Below are 18,072 nucleotides of genomic sequence, written 5' to 3' on the forward strand. Positions count from 1 at the left end.
TCTGCGCTCACTTCCTCGTCATATCGCGGATTACAGCCTTTTTTTCCCCTCTGCTTGTTTTCCTCTCCATCATTTGTGTTTCATGTAACTGACACCTTGATCTACAGCTCACAAGTGCCACTGTCGCTCATAATGACACTGATTATCAGTTAACATCTGCTAATGCCTGAAGGCACCCGGTGATTAACACAACTGACAGCAACATTACCTAACTGGATTAACACACGGGACCTTTCACTCCCCTTCAGATAACTTTGTGTACTCTAAGATATTTAAGAGCAATCAGTGAGGGCTGGATTAAAGGTGTCTGCTACCAAAACCTTTTCTCTAGCTTTAGTATTCACTTAGTCTTTGCACAAAATCCCTGCAAAATTATATGACTGCAGACTTGCTAGTCAAGGACCTAAGATTCACTTTTGTTGTGTTAAGTCCTCTACACAAACAAACTGCAACTGCAATTTCACTTTGTAGAACGTGCAATAGCTGTCTGGATTATATTCAAAGGTGAAGTATATCTAACTGAGTGAGCTGCTTCAGCTGCAGCGTCGCCAGGAGGTGGGTGAGGTGGCAACAACAAAGACTATGGTTCACATCCACAGTCAACCATGTGGTTAGGGTTAGGCAACAAAGGCACTTTGGTTAAGTTTAAGGAAACATTGTGGGTTTGGTTAAATGTGAATAAACACATTATGTCTAAAGACACCATATTGACCAAGACCACAACCTTCCCCTGAGCTAACCTTAATGCTGGAGACATTGCAAATGCCCACTGTACTGCTAGATTAACCCTATAATGCCATGATACAAACATTTATGAGTTTTTGTTATTGCCTGAACTGGGTGTAACACCCGATGTAATAAATATGATATAAACAAAAAGGCAACTATGCTTGTTTTTTCTTTTACTTTTTGCTAAAGGGCCAAATAAAGACCTATAAAAAATATATATTTTCTGTCCATTATTTCTCTGATCAGGCATTATAGGGAAACATTTTACTGATGACTTCATTATCAATATATTTGTGATTTATTTTTGTTGGCAAATAAAGCAGACAAATCAATTAACACAATATTACCATCTTAATAGAAAATATAATCTACTAACACCTTTTGTAATGAATGTATTTGTTCTCATATTCTTTGTACCACTATGCTGTCAGGCTTCCTCCTCACCTGATATGACACACACATAAAAAACATGCATACACATGCTGGGTGCAGCGGGTGTAAATACATAAATGTCTGGTCATCACTCCTGTTTGGAATTGCACATTTGGCAGCATTCATCAGAAAATGACGAGACACATACTCATACACTGCAAGATTATAGATAATAGTTGCCATGGAGACTTGCGTTATCATTGGAGATCAGACAGTTAAAAAAGACAACACCACAACACAGTTAATCAACATCAAAACTTTGTGAATGTTCAAAAGGCAACACAACATCTAGCATCTATTTGGGACTTTAATTAAGTGTCTGGCTCTTTTGAAGGACAGAGTAGTGGAAGGAATCCCTGAGATCATTTCAGTTGTCTGCAGGACTCCACATCTCCGCACAACACTGTGCATGTACTTAAATAAAATGGTGGTGAGCCTGATGATTTAGTTATGTAATTATTTCCTGTGTGTATGTGTTTCTGTGTGTTTTTGTGTGTCTTGCCTTTCCCCCATTCCCTCTCTCTTCCTTGCATTGCAGTTCAGACATTTGTTTCCGTGGCAGCAGACAATTTGATCTGAGCAACAAACATTCTCACTCTCACCTTAGCAACGGGCCAACATCTGTGCTGTCATAGAAACCGTAACAAACCTGTCAGTTAAATCAGTTGCTAGGTGAGGAGGAAGAATTGTTTCTCTGCCATTCGCTGGGCAGCCTGACACTTTCCCTACTCTGAGTCTAAATGACAAATCTGTTCACAACTTCAACCAGATAAATATATACTGAATGTTTTATGTTGAACGTGTCTTCTAGATTTTACTTTCGTCTTTGCCCTGCAGCCACACAAGTAATCAGATATGTCGCATTTCGTACTCCACATTCTTCAGCAGTATTTGTAATTTTGCAAATGCTAAATTGAGATCAAGAAGATAATTTTCCACCTTTTGTTAAACCCATGCGAGTCATTTTATAAATAAATAACAATCACGTTGGTTTGATACTATTCACTGCCTGGTCTTAGTGGATGACACACACACACACACAAACACACACACACACACACACACACACACACACACACACACACTGGGAGCTTTGCAACCAGGAAGCAGACGAAAAACAGGAAAGGGAGAGTTAGTGAGAAGCAGAGGAAGGAAAAGGAGGAAAGTCATATTTCCCAGGAGGGAGTCCCTCCTTTTTTCTGTAAGGCCAGCAGACAGAGAGGGGAGTAGAGGAGGGTAGTTGCTTACTGTATCTCAGAATACCTGCCTGCTTTATGAAGTGTAGCACAAAATCTTGTTGGAAGCAGACTTTCATTTTTTTCATCTGGGCTAGTAAACCAAATACAATGAAACATTACATATACGCTATTGAAGATTACTGTTGTTTTCTTAATGTATAATTAACAACTCAGGAAAACACCAGTTGCAGTTGAACACAACAAACATTATATTGCATATTGTTTTGGGAGAACCTACATTAATTTACGAGGAAAAGAGAAGAAATAGAAAAGTTCAAAGTCAGCACTAGTGCTATCTTCAGCTAGTAAAGTGAAACCTTCCTTCGTAGTCTTGTTTGAGGTTAATTTAATTTCAGTATTGCCTCTTTTCAGATTTTTGCCCAGGTTTGAAGTGAACATTTGGCTCCTTAATGCTACACTATGTTCAGAGCTAATCTCTATCTTGGTTCGTCTGCTGCTGGTGCAGAAGAAGCAGCACGTAGTTGATTTAATAGTGCTTTCTCGCAGAAAACGTTGTCTGCTGCATCTGGAAACCACCATGACAAGGAAACAATGAAGTAAATTTGTCCTAAAGCCAAAACATTTAGCTGAAAGACACAAAAGCACGCCTTGGACCTGAGGGAAGCAGAATCTGATATTATTCTCTGTGGGTTCTCTTGCCATTTTTCCATTTCATACAAAATCTAACCCAGTCGAGGGGCCACATCCTTCCAAGGATGTGGTCTACAAAGGCACGGGCCTGTTGTAATGCTAATTATCTTTGAGACATGTTTGTTTTCATTCAAACCACTTGTTAAGATGAGAACACAACAAATGGTGTTGACGTTACTGTCTGATGGAAATACCCTTTTATTATTTTCTCCCTGCCAAATCATCAACAACCTACAGCATGTGCACGGCTAATCCTCTGTCATATAAAAAATTAGGTTTTGCTTGTTTTGGTAATTTTGAAAGGAACACGTCAGACAAACCAATGAGCCGTTGTGAGGCTAAGCCTGTTGAAAACATGTTGATTTTCTTTGGAAGCCAACGAACACTGACTTGCGCGCACACATACACACACAGTCTTCCAGATGTGAGCAGTGTGTGCTCTGTGCCACCCGTAATCTTGTGGATCTCCTATGGAGTCTAAGATGGCTGGTAATAACAAACAGGAAGAGGGCCATCATAAATGTAGAGATCAAACACACACCCAGAGACACAGACTCACACACACAAACAAGCAAACACAAGCACTTGGCTGCGGCTCTAGTGCCATGGTTCTCTCTCCAGCAGTGAGCTCATTAAAATGTGCAAGGCAACCCCTCTCGTCTTCCTGCGCTCCCATCTCCCCTCCACATCTTCTCTTGTTTCTTCTCCAATCCGCCTATTTCCTTCAATCCAACACATCACATCCTTCGTGCTCATCAGCTCACTGATTTCACGACATCCTCTCCCCACATCAGTTTTAAGATTACGGATTGATTTGGCATTCGATCACACCGTCGAAGCACAGTTCAAAATACTTACTCAATTGTACAACCGATTGGCATGCATGGTGTATAGTTGAAGCGTGTGTGTGTGTGTGTGTGCGTGCCTGTGTGTGCATGCATGGGGGATGGTGGCTCTTCTTTAATGAATGGTTGCTGGGTAGAACAGGAGGCGTGAGGGAGGAATTTGTTAATTATGAATGGAACACTTCTCCCTGGATGTAAACACCACACAGTGTAATGTGTGTGGTGTTGGGCAGCTGTGAGCGCATAGGCATGTAGCATATGTGAACGTATGCTGGATGGTTGTTTCAATGTTGATGGCTTGAATCTGCAGGCCGGTGAGTAATAGCTGCTCATAAGCACAGCATTCTGGGTGGATGAGATCTGATCAGAGCATGATCATGTTTAAACTAGAAGCCAAAGAAATCCCATACTGGAGTTTGGCGTAAATATCAAATTCCTTCAAATGTGTCGCCTAGAATTTTATTATCGGCAGCTATCTGTTGGCAGCTCTCTGAATATCTGCTCACTATTGTGTTTTATTTCAACCAAAATCCCAAAAAGGCTGTTTCGTACACGTTGCTGCATGTCTGCTGTCAGACAATAGGATTTCACTAAACTTACCCATACCCTGAGTTACACTACTTGTTTTGAAAGCCAGTATCTTTTCCCTGACCTTGACCAAACCATAGATGACTGACTTAGAGCAAAAAAAAAAAATAATAATAATAATTGCTATTGAAATTCATACAGCATCTTTCAACATCGCCCAGTGACGGATATTGTAGCCTTCTAATTGCCTTTACTATGATACAAGTTTTACTGTGAAATAATGTTATTCCATTTGAGTGGTCAATTCAGGGTCAGATACATGCTCTGACAATTTGACATCATCATTAACGCCTCTGCAAACCCTCTGTGTCTGTCGTATGTGGTGAAATGAAAAGATAGAAGCAGAAAAAGTGCTAGAATTAGAAAAATGAATGACACAAGAAGATTTTTCTAGGAATTGAAGTTCAAATCAATTTTGGAGAGTTGCCATGATGTTCCTCTGTGCTCCCCATTTGTTTCTTCTACAGTGTGGGCCTGTTGCGTGTTGTGTAGCTACATCTTCTTCATTCTGAAATAGTCATTTGAATTATTTTTGAATAAATTACCACTTCCACGTTTTGTCAGACACAGGATTTTTTGGTTGCAAGTGGAAATATTAATCTGGTGCGTAACATATTGGAATAACGCCCCTCTTCTCTCTGCACTCCCTGCATTTTACAATATAAGCCTTTGTAAGCCCTTAAATAAACACTGTCCCTTGAGGAAATCCCATTTGGCTTCTGTTTAATCAGAATTTTCCAGTGTATACATTTCAGTGGTGGCTATGATTATGGTATTTTCGAGGTAGTGCGTACTGTATTAGCCATGGTCCTGCATTTAGGCGCACACTGTGATAGTATGAATGTTTGACTTGCTTTTCACCTGTGTGACGGCTGCAGCAGCACTGAGCCCCTTCTATTGAAATTTGTGCTGTCTGCCATCACTCGAAGTGACTTTAACTCTGGGGTCAGCGTTTTCCACATGGACTTACTCTGCCTTAAAATAGACCGATGTTTACAGTTGCAGGTTAGCTGCTGACGAAACTCGGGCCCAGAGCAGTTGGCTCTCCCACAAACACACACTCACGAGATACTTCTTTATTTGGAAGAAGCCTGGAGTGAGTGTAGCATATATGAGAGGCAGATCAGTGTTTCGTGTAAATATTGGCTGTGCGTAAAAGCAGCTGTTCAGGCTGTGAAGGATACAATGCTTTTACCAGAATTTACTTTATGCAGCACTAATAGCTGTAATGTAAATACTGATCACAGCTCCATGTGGTGTCTGCAGAACAAACAGGGCCTTTTGTGGAGGCACTTTGGTAGCATGTGTATGTGTGTGTGTGTGTGTGTGTGTGTGTGTGTGTGTGTGTGTCAGCATATGAACTTGGCTTGGTCTTGTGTTTCCAGGGGCAACCAGAGATATTGGCTCAGCTCTGACCAGGATGTGCATGAGGCATCGCAGCATTGAGGCCAAACTTCGCCAGTTCACCAAGTAAGATGCACGTCGATCCTCGAATTCTCCTTCCCTTCTCACTATTCGTATCCTTCTTGGCCTCTCCTTCCTTTGCTGGCATAAAGTAAAATAGTGTATAACTGACCTTGTTTTTAGGGTTATTATGAGACAGATGTTGGCTGAGTGGTTTTCGTCTCATCTGTGTGGACTCAATTAGGAACATTGCTCTGTCTGTGCATATTTTGATGACTGTAAATAAACACAACCATTGGCACGCAACACAGCCCACTGTGGAAACCTCACTAAGAGACTGTTTCAACCATTGTTTGCCTTTTCCTTCATTCTCCTATCTCTCCATTGAATTTTCTGCTGAAAAAGCTATTACATTGATGGCAATGATAATGATAATCTATGGCCACAGTAAATGCAGCAAATGCAGTCAGTCTTCAAGCTATTACGTGTCTGTACCAATAAACCTACCTTTGCTGCACATGTTAGCATTTGCATGTATGTGGAGATGGGGAGGGTGGGGTCATCGTTCCAGAAACTAAAATTATGAAGTGGAACGACACATGAAGGGCATTTAATGATGCCGGGGTTCTTAGCCGTTTGCAGTCTCTTGTCAAGACATCACACTGTGGAAATATTTGTCCAGGGATTGATTTTCTATAAAACATTCATTCATGTATCCTCCTTTTATATCTCTGTCTCTCCAACAGCGCTTTGATGGAGAGTCTGATCAATCCTCTCCAGGACAAGATCGAGGACTGGAAGAAGACGGCCAACCAGCTGGATAAGGATCACGCAAAAGGTACACACACATCACAGGTCTACCCCGTCTCTTTGAAATTCCATTTCAACACAACTTCAGCAGGAAATACGAGTTTAGAAAATGTAATTACTGGCTGGATTATACTCAGACGCCTCATAGATTTTGAAAGAGTAAGGAGTTTGTCTGTAGCTGTTGTTTAGGCAATACAGGTCTGCGTAGGTTCTCAGTCATTGGTCGTGATTGGAAGAAAAACAGTGGGCTGCTTAGGGTTGGGGAAAGAGGGTGATTTTGTTAAAATGTAACCTGAAGTCACTGTGAACCTTTGTGTATGAAACCAGATTATGATCTTTGCCCAACCTCAACCACATATTGTGAGAGTCTAGCCTTAAAACGGTCTAAGCATGGCCTAGTAACTAAAAATGGACATAGCAGTCATCTGATAGGTCTGCTGATTGGCAAACACACTGTTTATGAATGAGACAACAAAAATGCAACTCAGGCCATGTTTGATGAAGATGATTAATACAAGGTGAAGGCAATATCACATATTATTAGTCTTTGATCTTCTAAAGAATTGCTAAAAATCAGATCTGTACAGTATGAGGTCGTAGTTATTATTATTCCTGTCCTGAAATCTGAGCGCATTATCTATAAAAGCACAGTTTTGTCTGTTACAACGGACCTCCTTAATGATTTCACATCCACTGCACAGATAGCCACAAACAAAATAATGTATAATGCTCGATGTCAATCTGACTTGTATCTCAGGGGATCGGTTTTCCTGCAGTGTAACACCTGTGTCAGTGAGCTCGGCTTTTCTATTTCAATCAATATCAGAAATGCAAGATAAGCTGAGTTCACACTGAGGGCTTCACATTCCCGTCACTGAAACATGCCTGTTCGTCTTGTTTTTTTAAGAGTACAAAAGGTCACGCCACGAGATCAAGAAGAAGTCATCTGACACCATGAAACTACAGAAGAAAGCTCGTAAAGGTAACAGTCAGCAGTCTGACGGTCGAGTTCATCTCCACTCATGTTTGACAGAATTGACAGAAGGTCACGCTCAAGGTCAGATGATGTTTTACACCATCAATCAAAGCCCACTCGGATCAAATGTGATTCTGAGTCACACAAGTTCCTTTTTTTTTTTTTTTTTTTAACCACAGTTACCTTTCTGCCAGTCACAGTGAATGGTAAATTTACCAGCAAGGTCGGCCACAACGTATAATAATTTATAGATTGTAGCTGACAGGGGTCCATGATAAACGCATTACAGAAGAGACTGAAAATGCGGTGATTCATTCACTGAGGTCAAGGACCATAGACTTCACAGTCTAGCTAAAAAGAAATGCAGGTTTATGTTTCCACCTTGTGGCGCTGAACAGTACTGCCAGTCTTTTTTCATTCGTCCTGAAACATTTCACTCAGTGACGCAGCAACCAATACGTCTTGCCTTCTCCCAGGAACCACTTCCATTCAGTTGCCAGGCAGATATATACAAAGATGCAAGATGCCTGTGAAGGAAAATTCAAGAGTGTCTTTTCTCTTTTTTTATTTTTATTTTTTTCATATTTCCTGTCTTGTGTCCCCACGACTTTAACTCTGGGTTACTCTTATATTCTCACAGGTTTATGTAATACATCAGCAATATATGATGTGTAATAAATAATGTAATAATGCAGTCTTAATCATTATATTAACAATAAAATAACAATGCAATAATCAAACCCTGGTAAAGCTGACAGTGGTGATGCTTCAGGCGTCTGGTTAGCCAAGTAGCCAAGCGCTGATTATTATTTCTGGATTTAGCTTTTGGTTGCAGCAGTGTTATTTTGCTCTAACCTATGGCACTGTGGCAGCCTTGTGATGGCTGCTTTCTTGTACTAACCTTGACAATGAGTTCTGCTATTTCTGCCCCCCCTCTCTTTTTTTTGCTGTCCCCTCTCACCCTTCTCACTGCTGCCCTCCCTCTCTCTCTGTGCCTCTCCCTCCCTGTGGTATTTTTCTCCATGTAATAGAGATCCAGGGTAAGTATCGGCCTCGCTCGCTACACTTCTCCTGCATCCATTTTTACTCACATTCCCAACTTTCTCCTGCAGTTTGCATGCAAGTAGGTAGCTGAAGCTAAAACTCTAACTCTGACTCTAGTTACTACAAAATTTGAAAGGTTTCTGTGTACAATTAAAATTCTTGATTTACCACACATTCTGTCCATGCATATGCATATAATAAATAGAAATCATTCACGGTTTATGCTAAATTGTTTGCTATTAGTGTATATTTGTGAAGCCACATAAGCACAATAAAAATATAAACAGTTTAAACTTGATCTATCTATAGTACAGAACAAAAAAAAAGCAACACAAACATCAAAGATAATGCGGTATCTTTTAAAAGTTTGAAATAGGAATTCATAAATAATAATAAGTAATTAATAAAGATAATAGTTTTCAAATAAAACTTGTAGAATGAATGCTAAAAAGTAATACTATTATACACAACGTATTATTTCATGCCTTTCTGTGGTTCATGCAATATCAACAACAGTATTTGGAATTTGTTATAAACCCAAAAAATAAATGCCACTTGTTAAACATAGAGCCTTCAGGCCTCCTGAAGATCTGGGGCCCCAGTGTGGTGGAGTAGCTGGTGTAGCCTCAGATATAATTTTATATGTGAGGCTGAGTCTTAAGTCAGATCTGCTATCAAACTGATAATAAACCAAAGCAGTTTCATGCCCTGAACCTTTCTAAACCTTTCCAAATGTATTTCTGTGAGCAGAAACTGACAGGGCATCATGTAGGACATATAAAAACATTCTTCTTTTCTAAGATTGTGAACTAAACAAAACCAGCTCCTGTGGCTTCTTAAAGAAAAGAGTTTGTTATAACGCCACAGTCGGTAGGAACGCCTTTCTTCTTCACTGACTCCTGCATGGCCTTCGTCATTTCGCGCCGCAGCGCTTCACTCTTGTCCCTCTTCTCGTTTCCCTCTTTTATTCTGTCTCTGGTACCGCCAGCATCTCTGCACACAGTTTTTTTTTTTGCATGTTATAACATAACACTAAGGGTTGCTTCATGTTTTGCTTAACATTCATTGCATTCTGTGTTAGCAGTAGATAGGATTAAGATTTGTACAAATTTAAAAAAATGCACCTGTGTGCTACATTTTGTCATCCAGTGATTGTCGGGCAATCACAGCAGGTGACACTGTTTGGAGACAGAAACAAGCTATTTATGTTTTGGCTCTGTATTTTTATTTTATTTATTTCACACGAAAGTTTTTCATGCAGACATTTAACCATAACAGCAGTATTTTTTAAACTTGATTTCAGATTTTCTGATTAAAGAAAGAGGCTTCTCTGAAACATCCTATTACTTTGCTATTTAAAGCAGCTATAAGTAATTTTTTTTTATCAACAACATATCAAATGATGTAAAAAAAAAAAAAAAATTGTGTAATATTAAAACTTTTTAGTTTCGGTCCAAACTGAAACGTCTCAGCTGTTGGGTTTCCAAACAATTTTACATTCATGGTCCTGATGATGTGCCCTACTGACTGATGAGTGGTTGGACCCCAGGAAGAATAATCATCACCATGGTGAGGACTAATGGGCATCTGTAGTGAAAACTAAACTGAACTAAGTGATCATCTGAATAATTTCGGTTTATTGGCTGATTTTTCTCTTTCAGTGCGCCATCAGGTCGAAATTATCATTCGTCTACTACGCACCAAAATGAACGACGTTCCCAGCGGCAGTTGTTTGTGATTATTCTAACCGACCGTTTGTATTCTTTCAGTCCATGCATGTCCACAAATTACTGATGAATTTTGCCGTGTTGAGGCCACTTTTGGACTTTATCTGCAGCGCTCGGATCCAGAACAGTCTCATCATGAACGCTTTGTTTCGCAGTTGTATTTCCGAATCACTAATGCACACAATCTGTTTCGCAAATGCGCACGCTTTGGCTCACAAATATTATTTTTATGCAAACTTGTAATATACATTCGGAAATGCACCCGCTCTGCTTCACAAAAAAGGATTTGGAGGCGCACTTGTAATATAAATTCACAGATCTCACGAACTGCTTCATTGGACGAGCAGGTGTTGGCTTTCAGCCAATCATGTGGCTCCTTACATTTCTTCACACCACTGCCATGTGCGCATGCGCAGTGTTCAAACAAGACATGCTAAACTCCAACGGCGGACCGAGGCAGCATGGAGAGCTTTATTCAACCTCCACCTGTAAGGTGTCACATTTATCTGACCATCCGCTCGTTGTAAGTCAATGTCACTGAATTAGTTGAAGCGATGGGAAATCCATCTGCTGTGACGTACTTGCCCTTATATGGACGCATCCTGGTATTCCCCCAACACATACACACAAATATGGCGGAAAATGCCGTTTCCCCCCAAACTGTTACGGATCATTGTTGCAAAATAACAGTTTCATGGCTAAGGTCTGATTAGGTTTAGGCGCAAAAACCACTTGGTTAAAGTTAGGAAAAGATCATGGTTCGGGTTAATAACTTTTAACTTGTATTAACTGTTGTCGACATGGAAACAATAAACGTAACAATGAAACTTAGGTAAGCGTTTATGTTCATTCAAACATGTAACTTGGCTCAGCAGGGAAGTAAAGCACATTGCAGCGAAAAGGTGAGGCTGTATGTCTTATTGTTTGTCTGTTGTGTGAATGATTGTAAGTGAATTTCCCTCAGGATAAATAAAGTAGGTGTCTATCATTTTTATATCATTTTTATAATATCGAAATAATATAATATAATATTGCACCAGCATATGAACTGGGATGTGAATGAAAAATACAGATGGAGGTTGCTGATCTACCAGTTTTCTGGTTAGCGCGGTCGCCCCACAATAAGAAGGCCGCGTGTTCGGTCTAGGTTAATTAGTGACTGGATGATGAAAAGGGGTAGAGGGCTGGATTATGAAATTATATGGATAACACGGAGAGGACCTCCAGTGACCAGAGACTGGATCCCTACAGTACCCAACCCTACCTAACCCCCAGAGACTAGAGACAAGACTGGACCCGTCCGCAGACTAAAGACAGTATTTATCATGTTACTGCTGTAGCCACATGAACAATGAACGAAAGACCTGAAAAACCCTGAGAGAGTTCATTCATTACGAGACTGTTTTGGCTCCATACCGTCTCTGCATGTCTTCCATGTCCCTCTGACTGACTTGCCTTGGCTTGTTTGCATTAGTTTACAGGAAGATGCAAGACAGCACCAGAAAAAGTTCACAGAAAAAAATAAATAAATAATGATCTTCTGTTCATAAGGGCAAAATGTAGAAATAAGTGATGTTTTATTTTTTACCATATTATTGAGACAACATCATCATAATCAATGGTTTTATGTCTCTATGGGTCTGTATCTGTATTCGATCAGAAGGGCATAAATGTCGTCACAGTAGCTGCTCTTTCACATATAATGGCACATGATGCGTATCTAAATGTATTACATTTGGAATACAGACTCAAACAAGTACAGAGCCAAAACATCAAGCAAGGTGTTGTTGTGAACCTAACTCAACTGATTTCGACTTTCTGAATGTCTCTTAGTGATCTGATGGAGCCGTGCTTTAAGGGAAGAAAACACCTGTGAAACAATATACCACCACTTACATTCATGAAATGCTTTTCAATCTGCACCTCCATCTTTTCCCCCCATGTTTTCTGAGACCTCCCACTTCTTTCCTTTGCACCTTTCTGCCATCACGTTCCCCCTGACCTGCCTGTCTCACTCTCCTCCATCCTCCCCGACCAAGGGCGAGGGGACCTGCAGCCTCAGCTGGACAGCGCCATGCAGGACGTCACCGACATGTGCCTGTTGATGGAGGAGACAGAGAAGCAGGCGGTGCGCCGAGCCCTGGTGGAGGAGAGGGGTCGTTTCTGTACCTTCATTGGCTTCCTTCAGCCGGTCGTTGTGAGTGGATGTTGGGGTGGGGGAAGGGGTTGTAGAAGGTCTCACAAAAGGTGGCTAAAGGCTTTTTGGTTGTCTGCTGCTGAAAAAAGGGAGACATAGGCATGTCTCAGTCTCACATTAGACAGTATGGAACTGTGATTACTGGGGCCAGAAATATCTGAAACATTTCATTGAACTTCCCTAAAATATAGTTTGACATAAGCAGAACTGCAAGTGTGATGAAATCTATGAAACAAACCTTGAAACCTGATAAAAATAAGCATCTTTAAGCCAATTAACTGCAAATACACCAGAGTTTGAAATGTAATTTATTTTCCATGTTAAGATGCAGAATACCAGGAAGTACACAGACACCAACAGGAATGGAAATTAGCAAAGCCATTAGTGCCAGCTCTGCATACTAACGAATCCTCTTTAGTAAACAAACACATATGTAGTCTGACTCTCTTCCACTCTTCAGGTACTACGTTATGTGCCAGAGCGGGCATGAGACCACAGATAAACCTGAGCAGTAAGGAAAAACACACTCCAATGGCAGCCAGAGCTAAACACAGTCTGCTCATTACTTTGTGGCTCATCACGTAAAACTGCATACCTTGGCAGACGTACCTCTCTGTGTTGTTGTCACTGGTGTTATCGAAGTCTCCAGCACGCACGCACGCACGCACGCACACACACACACCTTTTATCTACATGAGAAAATTATAAGAAAGAAGCAGACCAACATTGATGTTAAGGTATTACAAGGGAAAAAACATTTAACATTTCAGAAAAGCCTGGTGTTTGATTCAGAATATTGCAAACTAAATTAATAAAATTGGAAAAAGAAAAGGTGTTTATGCCAAAATCCAAATGGGTGACAAATCAAAGGGGAAATTGTTAGAGGAACAGAATGAAAACGCTCCAGGGAATTTTGTATTGTATGTTGCTTGAAATTCATCCAATCTAAACCCTGCTCACAACCTTCAGGACATTTACGTATTGGACTTCCAACCACCATCATCAAAACATCAGGGGACATCAAGGGAATTTATTTCTGAGTTTTATTGGAGGATGTTCATCTTCCAGCCAATGCTTGGAGAGCTAATCATTGTGGCCTGACATCTTCTTTATACCTCTGTTGTGTTGGGAAAGCGGTGTAGTCATGTATCACGGTTATCAGGAGTAACTCATACTTTCTGAATTGAGCATAGTAGTTAGGATGTAGTCATCCTAAGTGAAAAATAATGGAGTAAGAAAATCAGAAACGGTTTTTCAATCTTGTTTTGTTTGGGATTCCCCCCCCCCCCCCAGAATGGAGAGATTGCCATGTTGGGTGAGATCACTCATCTCCAGGCCATCATTGATGACCTCACAGTGTTGACAACCGACCCTCACAAACTGCCTCCTGCTAGTGAACAGGTAAAAAAAAAAAAAAAAAAAACAGCAAAAGGAAAAAACATGCTCACTCACAACATGCACGGCACATAAAAAGAAAGACACAATAAACCACCTCCCTGGTTACTTCTCTCGCAGGTGATCAAAGATCTGAAGGGCTCAGACTACAGCTGGTCCTATCAGACCCCTCCTTCATCTCCAAGCAGCTCTGGCTCACGCAAGAGCAGCATGTGCAGGTGGTCACACACCAATACAAACACACACAGTCAAAAACACACTTTTACGCCGTGTTCTTTGCTGCAATTTATACACTGGGTTCTAGAAAGAGGAGCCTTCCCTGATGTTCATGTTCCACTGTGACTGTCAGTCCCGTCTGTCTGCATCAGTCCATCCCTGCCGTTCGTCCACTCATCTGTACAGTCTGAATACCTTCACACAGAAAAACTCAGTGGCTTGGATTATTGTTTTTTTATGAAGGGCAGAATAAAAGACAATATTTACAATCAAAACACCAAATGGGTGATGTTAGTCTCAGGCTCTGCTTTCTCATAATCTCCACGTGATCTTTGATTATAAATCAGGTCTTGGTTTTATATCAAAAGAGTGAAAGTATCAACGGTCTCAGCCCACAGAGAAATACTCAGCCTGTAATCAGAAATCTGAGCCTTAAAAACAACCGTCAGGACTTCAGGAACTTTGTGATGTCTCACATGAAACACGGCCCCCAGCTACGCCCCCAACCCAAGTCCACCTGGTTCCAGCATCGGACCTGAGAGGGCTTGGTTTCTCTGAGTCTTTCCAAAAATCTGCCATATTGTCATTAGATTACTTGGGAAACTGTCAGCCAGTCAGAAGATAGTGCTTCTCGCTCTAGATCGGCCGACTGACCTCTTTTTGCCAAAGCTCCAGAGAGGATGCGTAAAACTACACCGAGATCCAAACACAAATTTAGAATCTTTGGAGAATACCACTATTACACAAACAATATCACTGTGATGTAATTATCTATGTCTGTAGTTCTGTCTGGTGCATGTGTGTTCGAACCAGTCGCCTGCACGTTCACAGCCTTTTGCCTTCACTGTTTAGTGTGTGTGTGTGTGTGTGTGTGTGTGTGTGTCTGTGTGTGCCTTGGATCTTCATGAGCTTACATTCTCTTTCTACCCCCTTCCCCTCCCTTCTTCTCACCCCTGTTTTCCTCCACCAAAACACACATTCCCTGTACTCATCTCTCTTCCTTTTTGTCCATCTTCTGTTCTTTGTGTGTCTTGTTTGCGTACTTTTGACTTGCCCTCTTTCTCTCCTGCGGTGTTTGATTGCCCGGTTTCCTTTCATTTTTAATGACGGACTGTTGTGTCACTAACCTGTTCAACCAACACCTCTGCGTGAACTCTTCATGGACGACGATCCATCACGTAACTCAATCGCCATCTCCTCCAACCTCCACACCCCCATTTCTTATAAACTTTGGTTTCAACTTCCTCTTCCTGTTTCACTTTGAAACATTTCTGTCCTCATGCTTGCTCTACCTAAATGCTTCAATCTATATTTGGTAAACACCACCTTCATCCTTCCCTCACACTCGTTCATCTATCCATCCAACCCCCCTACCCCGTGCTCTTCTCCGCCCCCACCCCCCATTGCAGCAGTGTCAACAGTGCCCACAGTAGTGCCTCCCGTTCTTCAGGAGGTGGCGGTAGTGGTGGCATTGGTGGTGGTGGTGGAGGTTCCCAACCTCACTCACCCACTTCCTCCTCCTCCACCTCCTCCTATCGGTATCGCAGCAGCCTGCCGCACCAGCCTCCGCCACCGGGGGGCATCGCCGCACACCGCCTCAGCAGCGTCTCCTCCCACGACTCAGGCTTTGTGTCCCAGGATGCCAATATCTACTCCAAGCCTCCCTCACCCATGCCCTCGGACATCACTAGCCAGGTGAAAATGCCTTACACATAAACACAAACACACACACACACACACACACACACAAACCATCAAAATGTAACCCTTTTCCTCTTCCTGCTGTAGAAGTCATCAAGTTCAGCATCGTCAGAGGCCTCAGAAACGTGCCAGTCAGTCAGTGAATGCAGCTCCCCCACCACTGTAAGTACTATTACCCTTTCCAAAAAGTCACAACTCTCTTTTATATGTACTTTAGACGGAGGAAACTGTTTATTTCTCATCTGTGAAAAATTTTTACGACGGCTGAGATGCTGGTAAATGTGAAATATAGTTAACTGGGTTGTGGTGGTACAATGCCATTCCACAGCAGTATTATACAACAGCATTTGAGAAAATGGCAAATCTTATTCACAAAATAAGATTAAGTTTTGCATTATAATCTGAGGAATGTTGGGAAACCGTGGTAAACTTTCAGCAGAACAACAACAACATCACACCTCAGGCAGGAAGCATCAAAATGATCTATGTTACACCCCGGGGTCTATGAGGGCCCAGCCATAACATAGGGTGAGCCCCCCTCCTCTCTCAGTGTGTGAATCAACACAGCAAGCACAACAAAGCACAAAGTCTCAAAAGCACCCGAAACAACAAACAAGAACTAGGAGCCCTCAACCAAAAGAAACAAACAAAAATACAGATACCTTACCAAGCCTCCAAGCATTTGAACAGTACAAAACAAGACTGGAAAATAGAAAGGGTTTCTCACCCCATCACTGCTGTAACAAATAAAGACACACATCCTCAACAAATTAACAGAACAAAGGACACCAGGAAGCTGGCTGTGCCTCGCTGAGAAGGGTGGAGAGGCCATCTTGTTAGTTGTGCATGCCATTTAAAGCCCCAGGGACCCAATCAGGAAACATCAGCCAGGACTCCACCTACACACACACAGACACACCCACACTCTCCCACAAACAAGGAAACAGAACCCCAAAGCAATCTATCTCCAAATAAGAAGTAGCTGACTGCAATACTCACAGGGCTGTATGTTTTGCAGGCACATGATGCAAAGTGTTACTGTCCTATGCAAAAAGGGAATATGGTCTTCTCATGCTGGTGTTGTGAATTTTGGTGGCTTGCAGCAAAGACTGCAGATATTTTAGTCAAAAGACTTGATGTTCATTTATGTCTGAGCTGAGCTCATCTCATTTGTTTTCATTTTAATCTTTGTTTGCTATGCGCATTTGTTTGCAGATAAACACAATCTTTTTTTAAGCAGCATCTGTCATCCACAGCAGCTTGCATATATGACTGGCACATAAATGCTCCAAGATTGTGATCCATCTCTAATTTGAGAATGCTCATGAGAACTGCTCAGAAAAACAATCACACAAATTCTTTGGAATGTAATGGATGCAGAATCAACTAAAACTTTCAATTTTATTCCGGTAAAATCCCTGTCATCTTTCTACGCTCTCGCACACCAGTACAACAGCTGCATCAGCGCTGGCACAGAATGGCGTGGTGCAGCGTTCCTGAATGTTTTCCACTGCAAAGCGAGAAAAAATTATAGTACGGTGTAATTTCCCCTCCTTGTGGTCAGCCCATTAAGTCTGCGAAGGTGCAATGGGCTCATTTGTGCTCCTTGTGGCTAATGGGGAAATAAACACTCACTGTGATTGCTGCTTTTACCAATTGTAGTTGCATCGGTCCCTGCATCTGCAGTCCAGCCTCAGGGAGCTATAAAGAAACCATTAAGAGGTTATCAAAAAAAAAAAGAAAAGAAAGGGTGCCACTGGGTATACTTGCTGGTACAATGATGCTGAATTACTGCACCGACTAACTGTAAAATCTGTTCCATCGGAATTTTAAACACATGCTTTGGGCGGCTCTAACAAATCCCATCCCATCTTAATATAAACTTAGTGGAGCTGTTAACGTAGTGTTCCCAAAACATACACTACCAGTCAAACGTTTGGACACACCTTCTCATTCAAACGGATAGGAAAGTGTGTCCAAACGTTTGACTGGTAGTGTAAATCTCAGGTTAACTTAGAATTAGTTTATGTATGGAGTCATTCTGATGTATGGAGCGCAGTGACTAACTGAGCTTTCTGTTGTCAAACGCCATGCTGGTCTGTTTGGTGTGTCTTCTGTA

General features: G+C 41.5%; 1 protein-coding gene across 3 annotated transcripts in view; it reads left to right on the top strand.

The window, feature by feature from the left end:
- The window catches only part of mtss1lb (MTSS I-BAR domain containing 2b), a 69,849-nt gene that overhangs the window by 39,283 nt on the left and 12,494 nt on the right, over positions 1-18,072 (top strand). Inside the window, exons 4-12 of one of the 3 annotated variants that reach the window (XM_029499145.1) lie at positions 5,869-5,953; positions 6,634-6,725; positions 7,605-7,679; positions 8,705-8,713; positions 12,484-12,641; positions 13,935-14,042; positions 14,157-14,254; positions 15,662-15,947; positions 16,041-16,115. In XM_029499145.1, the coding sequence (XP_029355005.1) occupies positions 5,869-5,953; positions 6,634-6,725; positions 7,605-7,679; positions 8,705-8,713; positions 12,484-12,641; positions 13,935-14,042; positions 14,157-14,254; positions 15,662-15,947; positions 16,041-16,115 (986 nt within the window). The remainder of the gene's footprint in view (positions 1-5,868; positions 5,954-6,633; positions 6,726-7,604; positions 7,680-8,704; positions 8,714-12,483; positions 12,642-13,934; positions 14,043-14,156; positions 14,255-15,661; positions 15,948-16,040; positions 16,116-18,072) is intronic. The other 2 variants (XM_029499147.1, XM_029499146.1) reach the window with 2 other exon arrangements.

The sequence above is a fragment of the Echeneis naucrates genome, chromosome 3 (assembly GCF_900963305.1).
Source record: "Echeneis naucrates chromosome 3, fEcheNa1.1, whole genome shotgun sequence".
In the NCBI taxonomy this organism is placed as follows: Eukaryota; Metazoa; Chordata; class Actinopteri; order Carangiformes; family Echeneidae; genus Echeneis; species Echeneis naucrates.